At 37.1% G+C, this 23,194-nt stretch overlaps 5 protein-coding genes across 5 annotated transcripts; 3 read left to right on the forward strand and 2 right to left on the reverse strand.

Moving 5' to 3' along the window:
- Positions 1–2,938: 2,938 nt before the first annotated feature.
- Positions 2,939–8,112, reverse strand: LOC130713651 (probable polygalacturonase). The gene is made up of 5 exons (XM_057563436.1): positions 7,452–8,112; positions 6,524–6,644; positions 4,747–4,995; positions 4,051–4,204; positions 2,939–3,727 (listed from the first exon to the last, which is right to left on the reverse strand). Exons 1-5 carry the CDS (start codon positions 7,878–7,880, stop codon positions 3,202–3,204), a joined length of 1,479 nt encoding a protein of 492 aa, XP_057419419.1. The 5' UTR covers positions 7,881–8,112; the 3' UTR covers positions 2,939–3,201.
- Positions 8,113–10,848: 2,736 nt separating this feature from the next.
- On the forward strand, positions 10,849–14,143 carry LOC130715193 (pollen receptor-like kinase 3). Its single transcript, XM_057565268.1, has 2 exons — positions 10,849–12,246; positions 12,965–14,143. Exons 1-2 carry the CDS (start codon positions 10,977–10,979, stop codon positions 13,537–13,539), a joined length of 1,845 nt encoding a protein of 614 aa, XP_057421251.1. The 5' UTR covers positions 10,849–10,976; the 3' UTR covers positions 13,540–14,143.
- Positions 14,144–15,546: 1,403 nt separating this feature from the next.
- Positions 15,547–18,233, forward strand: LOC130711044 (uncharacterized). The gene is made up of 6 exons (XM_057560480.1): positions 15,547–15,931; positions 16,036–16,143; positions 17,005–17,169; positions 17,251–17,422; positions 17,732–17,805; positions 17,918–18,233. The coding sequence occupies exons 1-6, from the start codon at positions 15,599–15,601 to the stop codon at positions 17,996–17,998; spliced, it is 933 nt and encodes a 310-aa protein (XP_057416463.1). The 5' UTR covers positions 15,547–15,598; the 3' UTR covers positions 17,999–18,233.
- A 716-nt stretch (positions 18,234–18,949) lies between these two features.
- Positions 18,950–19,834, forward strand: LOC130711045 (uncharacterized). Its single transcript, XM_057560481.1, has one exon. It carries the CDS (start codon positions 18,993–18,995, stop codon positions 19,635–19,637), a length of 645 nt encoding a protein of 214 aa, XP_057416464.1. The 5' UTR covers positions 18,950–18,992; the 3' UTR covers positions 19,638–19,834.
- A 1,489-nt stretch (positions 19,835–21,323) lies between these two features.
- Positions 21,324–22,680, reverse strand: LOC130713260 (protein NEGATIVE GRAVITROPIC RESPONSE OF ROOTS-like). The gene is made up of 3 exons (XM_057563045.1): positions 22,129–22,680; positions 21,861–22,029; positions 21,324–21,704 (listed from the first exon to the last, which is right to left on the reverse strand). The coding sequence occupies exons 1-3, from the start codon at positions 22,678–22,680 to the stop codon at positions 21,685–21,687; spliced, it is 741 nt and encodes a 246-aa protein (XP_057419028.1). The 3' UTR covers positions 21,324–21,684.
- Between the last annotated feature and the right edge of the window lie 514 nt (positions 22,681–23,194).

The following is a 23,194-nucleotide window of genomic DNA, read 5'->3' on the forward strand; positions in this document are numbered from 1 at the left end:
TATATGGGGTTTCTTAAAAAAAAAAGGGTTTGGTTGGTGTCGTTTAACATTTTTTTAACACTCTCTTTCTAATATTCTTTCTTTAATCGGCTAAAACTAGTGTTCGGCTGTTCAGTCTCACTAAATGGGAGTGAAGCTCGTATAATTTAGTGAACCCTACGTAAATTTTGACCTGATAAAAAAAGAAGTGTGTAAAAGAGAGTGTTGTTAACAATGTTGTTGTTTGAATTTTAAACTATTTTTGTTGCCTACTATGATGACCAATATGGCACTTGTCTAAGTCTAGTCTGACATTGGTTTTTTGTTTGGTACAGCGGTGTACACAGCTTTTTTGTGATGTGATATTTTCCAACACGTGTTGTTTGCGTTTTGTTAAGCGGCAGCGGCAAACTCTTGTCGTTTTGTTATGGCGCGTAGCATGCAAGTGCAAAGCAATTACGTAGTTGCCTCGTCTGAGTTTCTTTTATTGAATTGCGTTCAGCAGTGGCCAACCCATTAAATGCAGTTGAGGAATCTGCTCAGAGGCAAGGATCACGTGAACAAACCGTGTTGATTATAAATTCTCCTTGTTGGGAAACAAAGTATTTATTGTTTTTTCAATGTAAGTCTTCCACTTTTTAGATAGTTATGAGACTCATGTTTATATCATGAACGATGAAAAATAAAATGGAAAATTTACACAAGAATAACAAAGTAAGGTTTCCTCCAAAAAACAAAGTAAGGTTATTATTGAAAAAAAAAACAAAGTAAGGTGGTTTCAAAAAACAAAAACAAAGTAAGGTCCCTTAAAAAAATAAGGTTATATGCCTTTTTTTCTTAATTTGGATTTACCCTAATTCTATCTAAAAAATACTAGCTTGAAGGTGAGGATTGTTCAAACTCTACTTTTTTTTATACATCAAAAACATTAAATGCACGCTTTAGGGAGAACTATCTTACTCATATCTCCAGCAGTGACAAATGCAAGTGTAGTGGTGTGAGGGCAAATGCCCTCACTTAATTATGGGAAAAAATTAGAAAAAAAACTGAATAGTAAAAGTATGTGATTTTTTTATGGCCCATTTGATAAAAAAAATGCTCTTACTTATGTCTCACATTGCTAAATGCCCTCACTTGTGGCCCAAATTGTTAAATGCCCTCACTTCATGAGTAGTAAAAGTATGTGGTTTTTTTTGTCCCTTTAGTAAAAAATGTCTTCACTTATGTCTCATTTGGTAAAATATTTCCCTACTTCAAATAGTATATGTTAATTTTTTTTGTTACAAATTTATATCTATACACCCTCCGGTCACATATATAAGCAAAAAAACACTTTTTAGGTTCATTCATTTAATGAATGTATCTAGTCATTAAAACAATTAAATACATTCATTAAATGAATGAGCCTAAAAAGTGTTTTTTGCTTATATAGTGACCGGAGGGTGTATATTGCACCCACTACATCAAATTTCTGGATCTGTCACTGTCTCAAATTAATGTGATTTTTCAATAGGCTCTTAACCCAAGGCTAAACATTGAAGTGTTGAATTTACAAGGAGGTGTACCATATTAAAATTTGAGTTGGGCAATCAAACTACACCCTCCGATCAAATATATAAGCAAAAAATACATTTTAAATTCATTCATTTAATGAATATATCTAGTCATTAGTAAATTTCTACCAACAAGCCTATTTTTCAAATTTCAAAATAAAAGCTTTGAAAGTTTTAATTAAAGCTCGATAACTAAAATTACGGAGTAACTAAAATTTTGCCTACACTTTTAACCACGAAGTATGGGTTGTTAAGTTTACTCTTGATCATGATTCATGAATGTGGACAGAAAATAAGTGAGGAGGGGAAGGAAATCATGCAGAACACATGAGAAAGTGGGGGGAATATCTCATCACCCTACGCCTACGCATACGCGTGAGTGAAGGATTGAAGTACGTACAGCAATGAATCTGTTGCTGTAGCATGTATAGGAGTATATTCTCAGTAGTGTATCTGTGTACGTATGTATGTGTATTTTCTTTAATTTATGCACATTTTAATTACGTGATGTGACTGACAAGCGGAATTGACGAGGATCTACATGGCGCGCGAGTTGGTGACGGCGTGGTGCGTACCGACATCCACGGTCCCTCATACCAACTTTTATCCTCACAAATTATACCCAATCAAACAGAGCATTAGAGTATGTTTGGTTGGGATAAAAAGTGAGAAGAAATAAATAGTTTTTTTTTGACATTAGAAGAAATAAATAGTTAAGAGAGAATAAAATAGAGAGAAATAGTTGATTGCACATGTCATCTCCTAAGGTAGAAGAGAAATAAGAGAGAAAGTGAAGAGAAAATAAAGTAATAGATAGTCTCTCATCTCATTTGGGTGGAGAGACAGATAATGATTTTCTTAGGGGAGGTAAATGCACATTGGCACTCTGAAGTTTGGGTCACATACAAATTAGACCCCGATCTTTGAAAATGTTCATTTAAAGATTTTAAGTATTATTCAATTCAGCCTCAATGACCAGCTGCACCATCAATTTGACTAGAATGGATTCATAAACATGATCTCACATGTTGGGCAAAACTGCCAAAGAATTAATTTGAAAATGTTCATTTAAAGATTTTAAGTATTATTCAATTCAGCCTCAATGACCAGCTGCACCATCAATTTGACTAGAATGGATTCATAAACATGATCTCACATGTTGGGCAAAACTGCCAAAGAATTAATTTGAAAATGTTCATTTAAAGATTTTAAGTATTATTCAATTCAGCCTCAATGACCAGCTGCACCATCAATTTGACTAGAATGGATTCATAAACATGATCTCACATGTTGGGCAAAACTGCCAAAGAATTAATAAAAGGTAACGCACATTGTACTGCAATTTTCTTACTTCATCTTTCCGATGTTGTTGCCTCATGCAGTTCCTTTTATATTGATATCACATGGAGGTAAAATGCTCACACCATAGGCTATGTATTTGTGTAATCAAATAAACTTATCTAAGCATCTGAAAATTTTCCGTATTTACAACTACTCCACTCCAGAAAGCTATAAAATGGAGCAAGGAAGTGAAATTACAAAAGGTGCAAAAAAAAAAAAAGTATGAATTGAATGCTCCAACCCCACAAAACTGATCAAATACAACAGACATAAATTGAGCCCCGATAATACGTGGAACAAGAGACCAGGAATTAGTTAACATGACACCTCAAAAATCATAATCTATATCTGTTACATTCTGGGATGCAGAATGCTTAACCAGCTGTCCTTGCTCATTGTACCGATCAAGGTTCTCACATGGAGAAGGAAAGATGGTCCCTATTACTTGGCCTTCAACAAAGGCACACTGAAAGATGTGCTTCTTCTTGTAGGTTAACCCTACTGACATGTCGCGAAAAGTTACATTTCTCACCGGAATCGCTTCACTACCATGGATACGCACCGGCACACGAACTCCATGGCCATGGACAGTGGTGAAGCTTATGTCTCTGATTTCTGGAAGTGCCGTAGGGTCATACCCATCATCAGGGTGCTCGTTGTAATCTGTCTTCATAACAATTCCAACACGGACATTCTCGAACGTTAGGTTTCGATAAGTTATTTGGCGCACATATCCTCCTCGTCCAGCTGCAGTCTTAATCCTTACACCACGCCGGGAATCCCATACAAAAAGGTTCTCCACCGTGACGTTGGAAACCCCGCCAGACATCTCACTGCCTATTGAGACACCAGCACTGTTCCATTCAATAAAATCATCAGGATATGACACACCCTAATGCATGACGAGACAGATACTAAAGATTTGTGCAGTTATCGAAGTTAACTAGAGTTGGTTAGCAAAGAGAAGTTAACTAGGAATGTTAACTGATAGAAATTCAGAATAAAACAAGATGAGCAGACACTAGAAAAGGCAATTCCCATTCCTATACTAACATAAACCAACTATACATGGGGGGACACTTATGCGGTTATGCAAACTTATATTTTTTACTCTTCAGTTATACAAGATGCTGAAAGGCATGCAGAAAAGTATATATTGGTTGAGTTAGGGATTCACCTGACCATAGAACGGACAACAAGGTTTCGGATCATTATATTCATGGAAGGCCTTGCATAAGCAATTCCATACTGATCCCAGCCACTTTTTATCGCAATTGCATCATCTCCCACACTTATGTAACAGTCTTCTATCAACATATCCTCGCAAGAGTCTGTTCGCACCATTAAATTCAAGTTTATTAGAACTCTTTATATAACAACAAAACCAATATTGATGATGAACATTCCAGTCCAAGGTAACTGCCCATCTCTCAGATTGATAATTGAAACACAAGCAAGATAAATAATAACAGACACCAGGTTAAATGGAGTACATTGTGCTGGCACATAAACAGACAAAAACATTTTACACATATAGCACAAATCTGCTGTCTAAATTCCAAAATTAATCACCGACAGAATTGGCGATACATGTCCCAAAAAATTGACACCTCAAACAAGCTTAGATGATAAGTGCAGAAGGATCACTGAAAAAATTCCTTCCCCAGTAACCATCCTCCCACTGAATCAGTTGGTATTGATATTCATATAACTCATATAAGAAATTAGTTTACATGGAGCATTTTTCAAGTTGGTTTAGCTATCCTCAAAACTAACAAATCAAAGATTGGGATAGAACCGATCAGAAAGTCATATATCATAATTCATACATCAAGATATAAATAAAGTTTAGTTTTCAGTAGAAGATACTTGCCAGGATCTATGCCATCAGTATTAGGAGCTTCAAATACAGGAGCCAATATTGTAACATTTTTTATAGTAATGTTTTTGCAGTCATACGGATGAAGTGTCCAAAAAGGAGAGTCACGCAAAGTAATATTAGAGATCACAATGTCACTAGACCACATGATCTGAACAAGTGGCCCCCTTGTGTGGTTGAGACGCTTCTGGCGATATTTTTTCCACCATGCTTGTCCCTGTCCATTTATGGTACCGTTATGCCCTGTCAGTAATGACAATAGGTGGAATCAGAGAAACTTAGAAATTAAGCTTAAGCATGACACATAGTAAAAGATATATACATATATATATATATATCTTTATATATATATTAAAGATATATATATATATATATATATAGAGAGAGAGAGAGAGAGAAAGGAAGAGAGAGAAAGTGTAACAGTTTCTGTTATTCATCAATAGATAGTTACAACTGAGCATGGTGCCCTGTTTATATACAGGCCCATGGTATGATGATACATGTGATACATGATGTCATAGTATGAATATATTACTATCTATACTCTATTAAATAGAAGGGGGAATGAATTTGAGTCGTGGTTAGTGCACTAATTTAATCCGGGTCAGGATTTCTCCTTGTGCATTGTGCTACCCTTCAGATGATTGCTTAATCAATCACAGTATTAGGTGGATGATGAGATGTGTGAATAAAGAAAGACTTTATGCTATGCTAAGCCTTTTCCCTTTAATGAGGGTATGGGGGTAGAATATGAGGCAGTGCACCAATACACGAAGGAAGTGTTAGTAAATGCTAAATCAACTGGTTTCTCAACACATGTAGAACCACTGTTGATTAAAATCAGTATATTTAAAAATTTAATATAAAACTATTCATGTATCTTCATCCAACAACCTATACTTTTGAAATAGTTGGTTTATGGCATAGTATCAGACTCCATGAAGTGGTCTAGAGTTTGATTTTTGCCATCCCCGTTCTTCTAATAAAAAGTTGTTTTATCACAAGGAAGGTGGGCCAGTGAAAATTATAAGCCTATAAGTCTGATCATTTGTTTATAGATATGTTTGTTTTAGTATATTCTAGCCTGTTTGCCGATAAATTTGTTGGCATATTTACAGATAGATGTGTTGGCCTATGTAAAGGTCTTATTATGAAATAAGTCATTAAATAGCTATCAGGTCAGAACAATGTTTCAAGAAGACAAGGTCAGACCTAAAAAAAAGTCTGACACGTAATAAGCCATGCTTAGGCCTTAAACTTTTTAAGTAGGTCAGAACTCAGACATGTTTACACAAAACAAGGTTTAGCCTAGCCTATTTCCACCCCAGGTGCAATGTTCACGCCTAAAGCCCAAAGTACTCTTGCGTGAGGAGGCATGTAATAAATATAATTTAAAATCATTCAAAGTTCTCAGAAAATAATTGAAGCTTTTAAAATAGTTGGTTCCTGACAAATACAAATACTTCAAAGTTTAACGAGATATTGGTCAACAAGAAAGTACTCAAATATCTGTTCACCATTAGCTTAAGCCTTTGAAATATATGTATATCAACTATAAAGATAAGTTCGACAATGTTATTTCCTTCTTGAGACTCCAAAAATCTGTTGACATTCCTCCATTTTCCTAAATATAAACGAATCATGCTTCATTGCAAGATAACGAATTGAATGTGCTTACAATGACATTCAATATTAAGTAAAGACATTTTAGTTGAGAATGGAAGAGTTTGCTACCCCTCCACTAACTAGAAGCAGGATGAAAGATCCTCACCTGTTATGACAATATCTTTAAGATTTTGACCATGAATCAAACTGCCATATCGAGGCCCAGGATGCTCCCTCCCATAACCATATGAAGGCAATGGAGGCATCAGTGGCCAATACTTCTCATCCTGTTAGCCATCACATAAGATGACAAATAAAATGTCCAATTATGAGATAATGGAAGAGAAATGCAGTTGAAGCAATAGATTATCAAAGAAATAGATAGAATTACATATATAAGTGATTAATGGCCTAAGATATCAATGATGATTTAGCAGAACACATAACCTACTAGTAACTTAACGCAGATATTAAGCCTGAAATTTCCCACTCAATGCCAAATGCACAATGTATATGCAGATGTATATATACTCCTAAAGTCATCATTTCAAGCATATTCTAAGATATAGGTACTCATGTGGCCAAACTGCTGATATGACAGCAATTTGGTTGGTATCCAGAAATTCATCAGGCCATAAACTTGACTTTAGACAACATCAAAGTCTGTTACAATCTAGGCACAACAAAATTGCTCAAAAAGATAAAGCAAGCTAGGCCCTAAAGCTTAATTAAAAGTTGTTGTGCAGTCAACTACAAGCTCTGAACAGCAGCCCTAGCCATCAAATATAGTGGTATCAATAAAACAATTGTTATCACCAATAACACAGTCATTGGTGCTCTTTGTTAATCCCAGATCATGATCAATATCATAATTCCATAAAGCCAAAGACACAAGCATAAGAATAATAATGCTCAAGCCATTTAGCATAAGAAACTGTAATTTGTCACAACAAAAAACAACTCCAACTATCACCTAATTTTAAGAACTTATCAGTTATAAATCTTCATAATTGCATTTCTATGTTTTTCTTAATAAATGACATACCAAACAACACAAAAACAAAACAGTCAAGAACAGAAAAAGGAAAACTCACATCAATGCCAAGCACAACAGCATCTTCAGCTAGAAACAAAGTCATGTGACTGGTAAGATTAAACGGTGCAGTAAGCCAACGACCAGAAGGAACATTGAGCTGGGCCCCACCTTTCTTCCCCAATTTGGAAATGGCAGAAACCGCTCTCTCAAATGCCTCAGTATTGAGAGTAACCCCATCACCCACTCCTCCGAAATCCGTCAAATTGAAAGCCACCGGGCGGAGCTTCGGCATCGGCCTCGCCGGAACACGGCCGAAGACCAAGAAGCCACCGACTATGTTCCTCTGCCAGAGGAAAACCGAGGCGAAAGCGGCGATCCAGAGAACGGTGAAAAGGGTCTTGTGCGATGTCAAGAATGCCGGAAACCAGCGCTTGAAGTCGAGCCTTTGGTGGTGGAACCGCCCAAGCGTTGAGGTCTCCACCATCATTCGACTGAGAAAAAAGAAACTACCCTTTTGCGAGATGGAGTTGGATTTAGCAGCTGACGATGTGGGTTTGGTCGAAGCTCATGGATTCCAAGATTGGAGTGGAAGGGAATGAGTGAGAAAGGAGGAATAAATTGAAGGAGTGAATTGAAAGGGAAGAAGATGACAGACTTGTTTGGGGAACTGGAACTGGAACTGGAACTGGTGAAAGTTGGTACCTAGGAAGACAATGATATGGTAACAGTGTGGTGAAAGTCTTGGATCCTTAAAAGGGTGCACTTAAATTTTGACAATTTCATATATGCCAATTTTCACAATTACTTTTTACTAGATCATCATAAATAGGTAGTAATGAGTAATGCTCTTGTGGTTAGTGTTTATACTAAGCAATATATAACATTATCATAAAATGTGGTTCATTCTCACGTATAATAATCGAAATTTCGACGTTGTGGTTAAAGGATAATATGTTTTTTTAGCCTAGCAAGATATGGATGCTAAGCTTACTAAAAGTGTGTTGTAGAGTAATTTGAAAAAATGGTGTATATAAATATAGATGCTAGTAAGAGATTTCGAGGTTCGTTTTCTCACACTCAAAGACTAATTTTTGTTATGGATGTGCGTCTCCTTCTCAATCATCTTGAAAAAAGGGATTAATGCAACTTTTCTATTGAGTGGATAGTTAAATTCACCCCTAAATGTACAAGATTCAGTCAAATTACTTCATAGAATAATGAAATATCTTTCATAATTCTTGATTGCGTCAAATATCAACCAAGTTAGTCATTCGCTAACGACCAAACTAACGTGTCATGTTAAGTGCCTCTTGGATATGCCACTAGACGTATATGACAACTTATTTCTCTCATTTGATCTTTTGTTATTCATTCTGGTTCAATCTTTTGCCCTTCAATCTTCCACACCCTTGTCTCTCCCCCACCTTCCTCTCCACCATTTTCTAGGGGCAGAAGGCACACACAATGAGGTTTTTTGCTATTATTTACGATTTTCGTTATGTTTAAAATGTATGCAAGGACCATGTTGAAGGACAATAGGCTGAAGAGGAGAGACATGTTGCCACGTAAGAGCCTCAATGACACTTACCACATCAACTTGATTGTTAACATTTGTTGATGTTTGGGTGGTATTCAAATTAGGAGACCTAACTCTACCCAGAAACTAGATTAATAGGCGAGGTTTGTCTTCCGACATATAAGCTAGACATTTGGAGTGTGACATATGCATGATTGAACATATGAGGTGACTCATACGAATGGTCTCCACTAAACAGATATATGATATGCTCTGATACCATATTAGAATTTGTGAGACCTAACACTACCCAAAAAACTAGCTCATGAGGCGAGAATTTTTTTCCCATATACAAAGACTATTTTGATCGTATCTATAGTTATGTGAAACTTCTCAACATGTAGAAAATGACTAACTTGATCGACGTTGGACACCATGAGAAATTGCGGAGAATATTTCCTTACTAATTTTGTCTTTTCATCAGAATATCAATTAGATTTAATTTTTTTTAAACACAATTAGATTTAATTAATAATACTATACTATGGGAAGAAGTGACAATCTCATAGGAAATAAAAATATATTAACTATAGGTCTTTTAAAACTTAAAATTATGATGCAATTTAAATTAAATCTAGATATTTCCTTATTTATTCAATTAAGAGGAGTTTTGTTCTCAATATTTTTGATTATTTGATAGTTAATACGTTTTACTTCATAAATGCATCATGTCTCTCTATAGTTTAATCTCAGAGATTGCTGTATTTTGAAGTTTGATATAAAGTGGGTGAAGAGGTGGGAGGTTCCTATCGATCCATGTATTACCTACTCTCTCACAGTCAAACTCAATATGTATCTTAGACTCAACAAACTCTTGTTCATCCAATAAACCTAAATCCCTCAACAACATCATATCCTTCAATCAAGACAAATATAAATTACTCAACATCAGTATTATGCCACTAACAGCAAACAACAATTCTCCAGGATATATATTTGTCAAAATTTCCAGGATATATTTGACCACAGCTAATCTCTTATCATTATTCATTAGAGTGGATTGGGCAAGAAATATGGGCTTTTTAAAATCTAAAAACCTCGGGCTTAGAGTTTGGTATTAACATTCAAGGAACAAATTGCAAACCAGATCTACTCATTTGGGCTGAGTTGAATTATCATGGCCCAATTTGGGATTAAGTTGCACATTTTAATGGACATCTAATGAGGCCGAATTGCACATTTTCTATGAGTAAGAAAATAGTTTCTCCTACTCTCACACTCACATTATCTGGTTACTCATGTACAATAATATCTCATTTCTATAGAATCTGGGTCCCAATAATTCAGGTACTCATTTCTGATATAAATTAACAATGTTGCTATAGCATAGTAAACATGCTAAAATCATGTACCTCTAGTTCTAACTTAAAAAACTTTCACTGAGATGTGGATGAAAAATATAAAAAATTGAGTGTTTGAAAATATTTCTTGTTAGAAAAGCAACAAAGGTGTTAAGTGAGTTAGGCTCCTGAAAAACATTCATGTTTATGATGTCCTACAAACAGAATCTATCATTCACATTCTTTTGGTACATACAAATCTTTCACTAGTGCCCTCTGCTTCCAAATGTGTACTTTGTATCCAAATGTGAGAGACTAATCAAGAATTCTCCACCCTGTTCTTCACAGCACACATAAAAAATTGAGCATGTGACAGACAATATAAGAAGATAGGTGTCAAAATGGATTATAGCTAGCTAGGTAGTGAATGCATGGGAACTAAATTTGCAAATTTGACCTGAAATGGAGCTGACCCGGTCAACACAATTTTTGAGTTGCAGAAATATCGGAATCATTTGAAGGAGCCATGAATGTGTTAACTATTCTTAGCATGCATGGTAATTCTGGAACTCCATTCTCCATCATCAAACCATGTCAACCTTTGGCTACCCAAATCCAACAAAACTAAATCCATCCAAAAAACCACTTTCACTCAGGGAACAACCTCATTCTCTCCGACGAGCAGCGGTCCATTTCTACCCAGCCGCAATAACTTTCCGGCTCGGCAATGGCCGCTGTTCGCCGCCGTCTCTCTCTCCTCCTCCTCCTCACCCTCTTCACCTCCCTCTCCCCCACCTTCTCCGCCAACGAGAACCAAGCCCTCCTCAAGCTCAAGCAATCCTTCATCAACCCCAAGTCCCTCTCCTCCTGGGTTCCCAACCAGAACCCCTGTTCTTCCAAGTGGGTCGGTGTCATCTGCTTCAACAACATCATCTCCAGCCTCCACCTCACCGATTTAGACCTCTCCGGCACGATCGACATCGAAGCTCTCATGCAGATTCCCACCCTCCGAACCATCAGCTTCGCCAACAACTCCTTCTCCGGCCCAATGCCGGAGTTCAACAAACTCGGTGCCCTCAAAGCTATCTACCTCTCGCAGAACCAATTCTCAGGGCCAATCCCTGCAGATTTCTTCTCCCACTTAGCTTCCCTGAAGAAAATCTGGATTTCCAACAACAAATTCTCCGGCAACATCCCTGACTCGTTAACCAAGCTTCGTTTCCTCTCGGAACTCCACCTCGAGAACAACGAGTTTACAGGCTCTGTTCCTGAGCTGAAACAGGACATCAAATCACTAGACATGTCGAACAACAAGCTACAAGGCGCAATCCCCGCCGGAATGTCGCAGTACGGCGCGAAATCATTCTCCGGCAACGAAGGGCTCTGCGGGAAGCCGCTTGACAACGAGTGCGACCCGTCTTTGACACCGTCTGGAACAGGGCAAGGAGGGTTCACCTGGGTGATGAAGATCATCGCGATGCTCTTCATTGTGGCGGTGATGATGGTGGTGTTCATGTTCGTGAAGTCTCGGCGTGCCCGGGATGATGATTTCAGCGTGATGAGTAGGGAGAATCTGGACGAGGTTGTGCAGGTGCACGTACCGAGTTCGAACCATAGCAGGGCTTCGGAGATTAGCAAGAAGGAATCATCGAAGAGAGGGTCGTCGAGGAACGGGATGGGTGATCTTATCATGGTGAATGACGAGAAGGGTGTGTTTGGTTTGCCGGATTTGATGAAGGCTGCGGCGGAGGTTTTGGGGAACGGTGGATTGGGTTCGGCTTACAAGGCTGCCATGTCGAATGGATTGTCTGTGGTGGTGAAGAGGATGAGGGAGATGAACAAAGCGAGCAGAGACATCTTTGATGCTGAGATGAGAAGGTTTGGGAGGCTTAGGAATCGCAATATCATGACTCCTTTGGCTTACCATTACCGCAGGGAGGAAAAGTTGTTTGTCACTGAGTACATGCCCAAAGGAAGCTTGTTATATGTTTTGCACGGTATCATATCATATTATCAAAACTTTTCCCTCTATTTCTTCCCTAGTTATGTTCATTGTTCATCTCCTTATGAAGTTTGATTTCTTGTGCCTGAAATGCTCTTGTATGATGAACTTTTCAAAACAAAATGCACTGATAGGTATAATTGGTGGAGGGTATGAAAGTGGGGTATGCAGTTAGCTTCACATATGGATATTCAGATCACCTTATTTTTACTGAATCAATTCTGTTGCTCAGAAGTTATAGTGCATGTTTGAAAATCATTCTACAATTGATTCTAAAGCCTTTGGAATTGATTTTGAGAAAATAGAAACTTATCCAAACATGCTATTAGTAGAAGCTTATCCCAAAAATTGATTCGGGCTTTAGAATCAATTATGACCAAGCTAAATGTTAACATACCAGTATGTGGGGTTCTGCATTTCCAGTTCTAAATAGTGTTGCTGTAGATTACTATGTGCATGTGTAGATATATGGTGAAAAACCACGGTGAGACCAAAATCATGGTGCACAGTTACAAAAGCTAAGGGAAGTTGCTTTTGTCCGCCGTGATTTTCCTCCGTGTATTCAAACTTTAACTTGTTGTCTTGTTCAATCTGATTTAGTTTTACATTCACAAAACCAAAATGAAGCCTGATCATGATTCCCTTTTAGTCTTTCCTTTAGATCCTTGTGTTTTCATTTGGTGGAAATGATGTGTCACTTGATGTTTTTTCAGGTGATAGAGGGACTAGTCATGCTGAGCTGAACTGGCCTACCCGTTTGAAGATTGTGAAGGGAATTGCAAGAGGGTTAGGCTTTCTCTATACTGAATTTTCTGCTGAAGACCTGCCCCATGGAAACCTCAAATCCAGCAATGTTCTGCTAGATGACAGTTACGAGCCTCTCTTAGGTGACTTTGCCTTTCACCCCCTTATCAACCAGAGCTATGCCGTGCAGACAATGTTTGCCTACAAAACTCCCGATTTCATGCTGTACCAGCAAATTTCGCAGAAGACCGATGTTTACTGCCTCGGAATCATCATTCTTGAAATCATCACTGGGAAGTTCCCTTCTCAGTATCACAGCAACGGCAAGGGTGGGACTGATGTGGTGCAATGGGTCTTCACAGCGATTTCCGAGAGAAGAGAGGCAGAATTGATTGATCCAGAGTTGGCAACGAGCAATAATGCGAACTCAATGGGTCAAATGTTGCAACTTCTCCAAATTGGGGCTGCTTGCACGGAGAGCAACCCCGAACAAAGACTTAACATGAAGGAAGCCATTAGGAGGATAGAGGAGGTACAGGTTTAAAGATCATGTCAATATGCTAGCTTAGTGCAAGTTGCTTTTTTAGGGGAGATTACAGGCCTAGGAAAGATTACAATATTCAGCATCTTGATCCAACACTTCTATTCTGAATGATCTTCGAAAGCGTCGTGGTAAGCAATGAGTATTGCACGTGATGAAAAACAAACATGGGGCCACAATGAACATGTGGAGGAAGAAAAAGAGGTAGAGAGGGAGAAAAGCTTCATGGAAGAGTTCGGTTATACTGAGAACGATGACATGTTGGGTGAGGGCGGGAACATAATCTCATTACAGTTAACAGAATGAGAGACAGAAACTTAGAAACAATAATTGAGAGATGCTGATGCTTGGAGTGTTTGCCATGTTTTTCTTGTCCATTTGAAGAGAGGAAAATGTTGAAGTCCAAGCTCAGTTTGAGTGAGTGTGGTGTTGGTGTGCCTCTTTCTGCTGATAAAGGTCCTTGTAAATTTTGTGCAATTCTTGTAAAATAAAAACAAAACCATTTTTGAGACAACATCCCTCAAAATTTACTGCTGAAAAGTTTGTACTAGACGGATTTTCAAGCTTTCCTCTTATGTCTATCAAATCCAAGGGCTGTTTCTCTTTTTGTAGTTTAATTTCTTTTAAAAAATTAGCCAATTCTAGTTGCTCTAAGAAATGCCTTTTGCCTAATGTCCACTTTTTTTTACTTATATTTTTGTTCAGCAAACATACTGCATTGAACTTTTTTTTCTTTGAAGAAAACTGCATTTGAAACTAATATTGAATAGTTATGAACTTGGGCCAAATAATAGTTCACATATTCCTTGTGCCACACCCTAGAACTCAGTTTCTACACTTGATTGAGCATCTACATTTTGTTTCTTGCTCTTCAAGCAACTAAGTTTTCACATAATAACATAATCCGTAACTAATATTGCATAACAATATTTGTATAGACTTCCATAGTTAAAGTTTTAACCTCTTTAAACAGCAATCTTCTAACTAGTATAGATTTTAACTTTAATTAATATCAATTTCCTCTTCCATTTCAATTTCATATATATTTTTCAGGCAAAAATAACAAAAATATGCGAATGAATTGGAATGAAAGCTCATTCACATCACATAGTAATAGTAATGATATACCTCCAAATAATACCTTGTGATATCACTTTTTCTCTCTATCTCTATCCTCCGGTTACATTACATCACATATCATATTTATCACTCATCTCTCTTCTCTTTTAATATCTCTAGACTCAGTGGGTGAACACCATTCATTATTTTTTTAATACATCCATCATACTACTCCCGGCTCTAATTGTAAAGTTTTATTTAAACAATTATTCTTATTAAGAAAGCATGTAATGTAATGAGACTAATTAATGTATTGATTTTTAAAAAAATTATACAAACTTTCACATTTATCCTTATTAATGTATTGAGCAGTGAGGAAAACACCAATTATTAGTGGTAATTGGTAAGCACAAGCAGAGTACAAAAGTACAATATTCGAGGGGTATATATGAAAAATGATAAGAGATATTTATAAAATCTAATAAGAGGTCTTATATAAATAAATATCATGTCTCTAAAGTCTAAATGATTTTAAAATTAGGGATAAAGAGAGTAAACTTTTTTATATGTAAAATTGCTCTCAGAATTCTGACTGGATGTAATAAAAATCAAAAATTTCTCAAAAACGTGATTCTAAACAATTGAACTCTCAACTTAGAGCTTCAACCAACCACTTTTTACTCCTGCGACCGGCTTCGATAATATATATTGATTCATTACTTGATTTACCTTCATTTGCTCTCAATAAATCACTTGATTTATCTTCATTTTTCTTAGGGGTGAACCTAATATGCTCTTAGCCCAAATGTAATAATACAAGATTTGGTCAAACATGGGGCAAGGTGAGTCGAATGACAAGGATTTGTTTGTGGTAAACGGGTGACCACGTGGCATAATACAGGTACGCTACGTGGCACTCAAACTGTTTTTTCTTCTTCCCTCAAAAGAAACCAAACCCTTTCCTCGTACCTTTTCCCAATCCAGAACCAACGGCGGCGACAGAATGTACCGAACGGCGGCGAAGCGGTTGTTAACCGCTGCAAGGCACTACAACTCAAACACTGGGCTCCGATTCCGGCGTCCTCAGTCGCTGATAGCCTCTTATCGGTTCTCCACATCGGAGACTCAACCACTCTCTGATCCACACTCTACCAATCCCATCTACACCACCGAAACCCCTATCATCGTAGATTCCACTTCTTCTTCTTCTTCTTCTTCTTCTTCTTCTTCATCATCATCGACGGGTGAAGATTTCCGGCGCCAAGAGACCCCGAAACCTGGAGCCAAGTACGAGGACGAACAAGCTCGCCTGCTTTCCGCCTCGGTCACTCACGTTGTTCGTACACTCACTCTCTTCCTCTTTTTACTGTTTTTTTTTCTTTCTTCGGATTGGGTTTTGCGTTCTTAATAGTGGGTGATTCTCAAATTTTGTTTTTTCAGTTGAAATTGGGGTGGACGGAAGCAGCGTTAATTGCTGGAGCAAAAGATGTTGGTCTGTCCCCTTCTATCGTTGGATCTTTGCCGAGGAAGGAAGCAGCATTGGTTGAGGTGCATTTCCTATTCTATCTCATTCTTGTGTCTTTTTCTGCTCATGTTGATTAATCTCTGTATTAAGCTTCTTTTACATTTATGTTAGTTAATTAAGTCAGATTATTTAAGCTTAAGTGTAGCTGTTTGAAATGTTTTTAGTTTACTATTGTTGTTATTTAGTATTATTATGATGATTGGAGTAGAAGAGTAGTAATCTCCATTCTCCTGTTTAACTGTTGTGACCATTTTGAAAATGTTTCTTAGGTCATTGTTGCTATTCAATGATAGGAATGATCTGAAATTGCATAATAGAGAAAGTTTAGAAGAGTACCATTGCAGGGATGGTATTGTAGCTTCACAATATTCCACATTATAATGTAAATATTATGAACAATTTATACTGTAATTTTCAATCATATGTTCTGCTTTGAAATTGTGCAGCAGCAGTCTGTCCTCTATCCCTTTTCCTGTCCCCTCCCCACCAACATAGTGTGTGTGTTTGTGATGGTGTTTATTCTCAGTGGCATCATCTGATTGAAAGATGTGCCCTTTGATGACCAACAATAATTTCAGGATTTGCTTATTCAGTTATGAGTTGCCAATGTATGAATTTCCTTCTAATTGTACATGATCAAGTATAAGAAGTTTAATGAGTTACTGCAATTGTGGAAGGTTGCCTTCTTTCACTTATGCTTTTTTTTTTTTTTAAAACTAAGCCTGTTTGTTTCTTTTACAACTCTCTTACCTAGGCCAGTTAATAAAACTCTTGTCTCATGGTAGGTTAAAAAACTGAAATTTACCTATAGCCTAACCGAAGTTTACATGAAATACAAACGGGCTCTAACTATTTTGTTTGTCATAAATCTTATTTGTTTTCAGTTTTTCATGGATGACTGCTTACAAAAACTCATTGATAGAATTGACTCAGACGAGAGTTTGAAAAATTTGTTGACACCAAGTGACTGCATCTCCAAGCTTATCAGATATCGTCTAGAAATGCAAGCTCCATTCATATCATCATGGCCACAAGCTCTTAGCATCCAGGTTTCTGCCAGTTTCTTTTTAGTTAGAGGCTTATCTCGGAATTGCTGAGCTGAGAGTTTTTGGCATATAACTTCTTTACAGGCACAACCAGTTAATGTTCCGACGAGTTTTAAACAGAGGGCAATGCTTGTGGATGAGATTTGGCATGCTGCTGGTGATAATGCCTCTGACATTGATTGGTATGCCAAGCGCACTATCCTTGGAGGGATATACTCAACCACTGAGATTTATATGCTGACAGATAGCTCTCCTGGTTTGTTTTTTCTGCCTCCCTTTTTAAGGACACTAGTTTTTTTAGATTTTTGCTCATTAACTTTCATCCATTCTCCGGTGTTTTTGTGCTTTTCTCTTTATGATTATGTCACTTCTGGATCACCTTCTGGTTCTATGATTGCCGCGACCATTTAAACATTCATTCTTTTGATCATCATTGGAATTTAATTCCGTTTAGCATTGAATAAATACCACCTCGGCTAGTGGCCCTGCTGTTTATGGCGCAATATGGTTAAACTTTGACTTGTGAGGACTGTTCTTGATGCTTCTGTGGCTTGTTTTCTTGCAGATTTTCGGGATACATGGTCTTTTTTGGATGCTCGAGTGAAAGATGCTTTTGATCTAAAGAAAACCCTTCAAGAGGTAGTCCTCAATTGGACACAGTGATTGGTCCTTCAATTTTTCATATTTTATTTATTTTGTAATATCATGCTTGGTGCATTCAAGCATTCTTAGTGATCACGATCATTTTCAGGCACAGTATTTAGCAGAAGCTGTTAGTGCTGGGCTGGGGAACTCCTTTCAAGGGTTTGTTGGGAAAGTTTTCCGGAGATAAATTATGATGGCAAGACCTTTGGTTACATATCTTGATTCAAACAATGTTTCTTCAATAATGATTGTAACTTTAAGGGGATGATATATTAAATAGTCAGAGTATATTTCAGAATTCAGATTACTTGAAATTGAAGGCTTCTGTTTACGGGGTCATGAGTTTCCAACAATCTGAAGCTTGTAAAAAATTCCCTTGTCATCATTTCATGTTTCAAGTAAATTGCACCCCATTGTATTCATATATCATTTATATTGCAATTTCCCAAATTACAACTATTAATCATTTATTCCTATTATGGACTTATGGTTGTCTTTAAGCAGAGCAACAAAGCATGTTTTGTTGTCTCACTGAATTAAGAGAACAAAGGGACCTATTTATCTGTGAGCAAATTATCCTAGATAGACAAAACATGACGGCACTCATTCTATAGTAATGTGTTAATTCATGTTCCAAACTTATCCATAGTCTAGAGAGGTATTCAACAAGGAAGACTACAAATTAGGGGAAACATGTGGTGCTTCCTTCTGGTGAGGAGACAAACTAGCCCATCCTCTCCCACAGACCACCTTTTCAAGGTATTACCACTCCAATGGCAATAACTCCAGAAGAATATCTTCCACCATTTCAAAAGAGTATAGAAGAAGACATGTTATGGAAATAAGTTTAAAATAGTTTATATATTATAAGCTATTCACATAAATTTTAACAAACACTTATTTTAACGTTTATATCCATTTCTTATATAATAAATTTGAACCCTCGATTATGAGTTTCATGAAGGCACATCATTTATTTTTTCTTATGAAGTCATGTGACATGAACTTTTTTTTGGTTTCGTATCTCCACAGCTTATAGCTAAGAGATTAATTCCCTCGATACTCAGAGATTACATAAGTGAGTTTTAAAATGTCGGCATATTAAAAACATTATCCTCTGTGAAGTGAAGAAATTTCCCCCTTTTACTTTTCAACTGTGACGGAAAGTAAGAGCGATATCAATGAGGTTGTTGGGCGTTGATGTTGTCATTGCACCTTCAGATTCATTCATTCATTCCACATTCAGCAGAAGCATGTCTTTGTCGGCATCGGAGATCGCTGCGAAGCTGAATCTGCAACCTCACCCTGAAGGTGGCTTCTACGCCGAGACCTTCCGCGACCACTCCGTTCATCTCTCCACTTCCCACCTTCCTCCCCAATACAAAGTCGATCGCCCCGTTTCCACCGCCATCTACTTCCTCCTTTCTTCCGGCAACCTCTCCCGCCTCCACCGCATCCCCTGCGCTGAAACCTGGCACCACTACATCGGAGAATCCATCACCGTAGTGGAACTCAATGAGCAAGATTCCACTGTCAAGTTCACCCGCCTTGGATCCGATCTCGCTGACAATCAAACACCGCAGTACTCTGTGCCTCCCAATATCTGGTTTGGTTCATTTCCAACTAAGGATTTCACCATCTCTGCAGATGGAGGAGGGTTTGTCAATACCCCACCAAGAGATGCTGAAACTCACTACTCTCTTGTGGGGTGTACTTGTGCTCCTGGGTTTCAGTTCAATGACTTTGAGCTTGCTAAACGTTCTGAACTTGTTTCAAGGTTTCCCCAATTGGAGGCTCTCATCACTGCTCTCACTTTTCCAGAGTAACCACCCTTTTCCTCTCTTGCTGTTATGATTCAAGTTTGTAATATTACTACTACTTGCTTGCCATTTGCCAAAATGTTCTGTTGATCAGTGCTTACTATGAATAATGTAACCTTTACTTATTGGCATGTTTTCATTGTATTTAGTACTACTTTTTGAGGATCAAATAATGAATGTAGCTTTAGCATGATTGGAGAAAACCCTGTTCCTTTGCATGTTTAGATTTAGCAACACCCTTAAAATGACAAATCACTAGGAAACTAAGAAAACAAAAATTTATAGGAACAGTGAGAAGGACGTTTATGATTGGAAATTTTGGACATAGCGCACTATACTATACAGATTACAACACACCACACTCAAACACTTAGTAGTGTCCAAGCATTCACTGTTCCGTGTGCTGGATACATTGTTGGGTAAATCACTATCTGGATAATTGCTTTTTGCAGAAAGTTTCCAGAAACTACCTTCCAAAATTGCACTCCTATTCAAGGACCACATTGTCTTCTTTCTCTTTTCTTTCCCCTGGCACTTTACTCTAGTCTCTAGGCTCTAGCCAAAATATCCTATAGTGTATGAAGCTTGAATGAATAAGCATCGCCACGGTTTGTTCCCCCACATTCATGTGGTTCCCAATGCTAAGCAAAACCTCTGCAAGCTTGAAGAACTCTGTTCTGTTTCTTTGGATAGGAATACAGATTGGAGAACTAGAATTACAATGAAATCTGACTAGCCAACTTGTCATGAACCACCATAGACTGTATGTTAAACCAAGTAGCTAGGTTACTGAGTTAATATACAAAGTTTTGATTTACATTGTGCAGGTATGATTATGAAGTTGTCTAGTTCTTACCACAAAGTTTTCATGTGTCTGAAGTCTGTTGTAATGGAAATATCACATTGCTTGAAGGAGTTAAATTCTTTTTGGAATTCTAAAATTCTAAGTATATCAATATTATCTCTCCTTGAGATCACTCTAAACTTCTGTAGTCTCCATCTTTAACACACTTTGTGCAATTGCTAGATCAATCAATTGACAAATTTAAGAATTAAGAAAGCACCATGGTCATGGCTTGGGTAAAGTTCCATTCACCCACCCTAGGTTGCATATACAGAGCCAACCACGTGTGGCTTGGCTAATGTTCCATTCATAAAGTACAATTTATTTTTTCATATCTAAGGTTCAAGTTCATGGCTCGGGCCCTTGAGTGATAGTTATCTCCAATCAGAGGAGCTGAAACTAATGTACCACTAGAATTCTCATTTGGGTGCATATAATAAGCATTGCTAGGGGTCAATTACTAGAATTCTCGACTAAAGAATATTCATTAGAGGAAGGGAGATAAACCAAGAAGCAAGCAAATCTAACTTTATAATTTATTGTAATTTTGTATATTTAGTTTTTTGTAAAGTACAACTTCATATTATGAAGGAGAAATACATATATTTATAAGATTTTAGATCAAGCATGTAGAGTGTGATGAACCAGCTATCCAAAAGTTTAAGCTGATTGAACTCCACACCACATGATCACATAGGCTCTAGACCACTTGATTATGATTTGATTTCATGTTATCAACCAACTATCCAAAAAACATAAGTTGTAAAGTAAAGACACATGAATGATTTTATATTATATTTGTAACATACACACCATGCTACACAACACAAACCGAAATGAGTGGCAGACATACACTTTTCAGTAACATTCAATCGACACACACTTTTCAACCACCGCTAAAATTTGCGGTGGTTATAAGCTACTATTAAAGTGTGTGTTGATTGAATGTCGACTGAAAATTTATGTTTATAATTACTCTAACAAATTCTAGCAGAAGGCCAGATATTGGTGCATTTATCAGTTTATTAGAAATTACAAATTAAGCTAGATTAAGCACTATGACATTCTTGTGCTAGAAAGGTTATAGACTGCTTTCCCGATTCATCCTCTGGTTGACAAGAATGATGTAGATGAACAAAGTTGAAATTCCTTGCTGTTTGCAGATAGTAACTTTTCTATGAACAAATTTAACTGATGAGAAGAAACTGTTTATATCTCAAGAACGATATCTGCAGCCAGAAAATTGATATGATAACCAAATTAGCTTTGATTCAATTTGTTCCTAGCCTTCTAATAACTCAGGGAACATTTAGCAGTAATTGAGCACTACTGTCATATATCAAATTCTGATTAACTAAATGAAAAACCATTTCATTAGAACTTACATTCTGAATCTGTGTTGTCCCATTTACTTCCACTGTCTGCATCTGAAGTCAGATCATCTTCACCATTGTCGGACTTGGGTGCATGTTTGTTTTCCAAGCACTTCTTCATAGGAATTGATGAACTTGAACCATGACGATATAACTTTTTGTGGAGTCTTGCCCTTAAAATCTATAATGAAAAGCAAACCAAAAGTAGCTTAAGATAGTCCCAATTAAAGTAACTTATGAAGGAGAAAAACTGGTTTGCATGATTTGATTTCTCATCTACCTTTTCCATTGTCGATTGTGTGGAGAGAAGATCACTGAAACTGGGAGCTGTAGGTGGAAATCCACTTCTACAGACAAACATCTTCTTAAGAAGAAAAACAAGTGATTTCCTTCCATTGACACTCGCACTCTTATCCAAACAGCGAATCACACTGCTGTTTGGGTAGAAATTTCCAGCCTTGCTGCTATTGTCACCATCAGAAAATGTCTCAGTTTCTTTACCTTCAACTTGCAAGCTTGAATGTTGACTGTTCAAACGTTGTTTCTTATCTATGTTGTCTTCTTTCTGTTCTGTGATGACCCCATTTGATTCCACTACCAGCTGTTCCCGGAAATAAATGTTGAGTTCATTATTTTGATCATGATTTCCAGCTGCATCAAGTGTGATGAACTCTTGCACACAATCATCGTCTTGTGATGAATCTTGTGAAGTACTTGTATTACTGCTATGATGATCCAAATCCCCTTTCAAATTATCATTCCCAAGTGTCCCAATTACAAGGAGTGCTTGAGGCCAGTCATTGAACTCTTGTTTGCAAGTTTCATGTAACATGTAATCTATTGGAAAATTTTGGTCATTAAACTTACTGCGCGAGAAAAATGAGAATAGAGAGAAGTAATAGATGTAATGCCTGTTGTGATGGTATAAGAAATAAAATATAAAAAAAAAGGCGTATGTGTTTTTTTTTTAAAAACCACGTGTCTTCACTAAATTGATATACATGTTTAGTGGTAAAAATGTGTATGAGTGATGTTTATACTAATTGATGTTAACATATCAAACATTTTTTAAGAAATTTGCATTGATCAAGAAGAACAAAAAATATTAGGCACGTCACATAGACCATTGGATCACAATCGATCAACAAACTAAGACTAGGAGAGACCTAAAGTTAGAGGATGGTTAAGCCTCCTAGCCAGAACATAAAAAATCAAAAAACAATTGCCCACTCTTACGAACAAAAGAAAAATTAACAGATTTAGGAAATGCATTTCTTGTGAAACATGATGTAAATAATGAGTTGTTGTATATACATATTTAATGATTTAATTTACTTCTTATTATA

This window comes from Lotus japonicus, chromosome 4 (assembly GCF_012489685.1).
Source record: "Lotus japonicus ecotype B-129 chromosome 4, LjGifu_v1.2".
In the NCBI taxonomy this organism is placed as follows: Eukaryota; Viridiplantae; Streptophyta; class Magnoliopsida; order Fabales; family Fabaceae; genus Lotus; species Lotus japonicus.

Excerpts from the sequence above, each read along its gene's own strand:
- LOC130711045 (XM_057560481.1), top strand. The coding sequence starts at position 18,993 with ATGAGGTTGTTGGGCGTTGATGTTGTCATTGCACCTTCAGATTCATTC.
- LOC130713651 (XM_057563436.1), bottom strand. The coding sequence starts at position 7,880 with ATGATGGTGGAGACCTCAACGCTTGGGCGGTTCCACCACCAAAGGCTC. Across the intron at positions 4,205-4,746 it reads TACTGATGGCATAGATCCTG|ACTCTTGCGAGGATATGTTG; the intron begins GCAAGTATCTTC and ends TGGTGCGAACAG. Across the intron at positions 3,728-4,050 it reads GTTGTCCGTTCTATGGTCAG|TGCTGGTGTCTCAATAGGCA; the intron begins GTGAATCCCTAA and ends TGAATGGAACAG.
- LOC130711044 (XM_057560480.1), top strand. The coding sequence starts at position 15,599 with ATGTACCGAACGGCGGCGAAGCGGTTGTTAACCGCTGCAAGGCACTAC. Across the intron at positions 16,144-17,004 it reads AGGAAGCAGCATTGGTTGAG|TTTTTCATGGATGACTGCTT; the intron begins GTGCATTTCCTA and ends ATTTGTTTTCAG. Across the intron at positions 17,170-17,250 it reads CACAAGCTCTTAGCATCCAG|GCACAACCAGTTAATGTTCC; the intron begins GTTTCTGCCAGT and ends ACTTCTTTACAG.
- LOC130715193 (XM_057565268.1), top strand. The coding sequence starts at position 10,977 with ATGGCCGCTGTTCGCCGCCGTCTCTCTCTCCTCCTCCTCCTCACCCTC. Across the intron at positions 12,247-12,964 it reads CTTGTTATATGTTTTGCACG|GTGATAGAGGGACTAGTCAT; the intron begins GTATCATATCAT and ends ATGTTTTTTCAG.
- LOC130713260 (XM_057563045.1), bottom strand. The coding sequence starts at position 22,680 with ATGTTACATGAAACTTGCAAACAAGAGTTCAATGACTGGCCTCAAGCA. Across the intron at positions 22,030-22,128 it reads CACAATCGACAATGGAAAAG|ATTTTAAGGGCAAGACTCCA; the intron begins GTAGATGAGAAA and ends TTTTCATTATAG. Across the intron at positions 21,705-21,860 it reads GGACAACACAGATTCAGAAT|ATATCGTTCTTGAGATATAA; the intron begins GTAAGTTCTAAT and ends TTCTGGCTGCAG.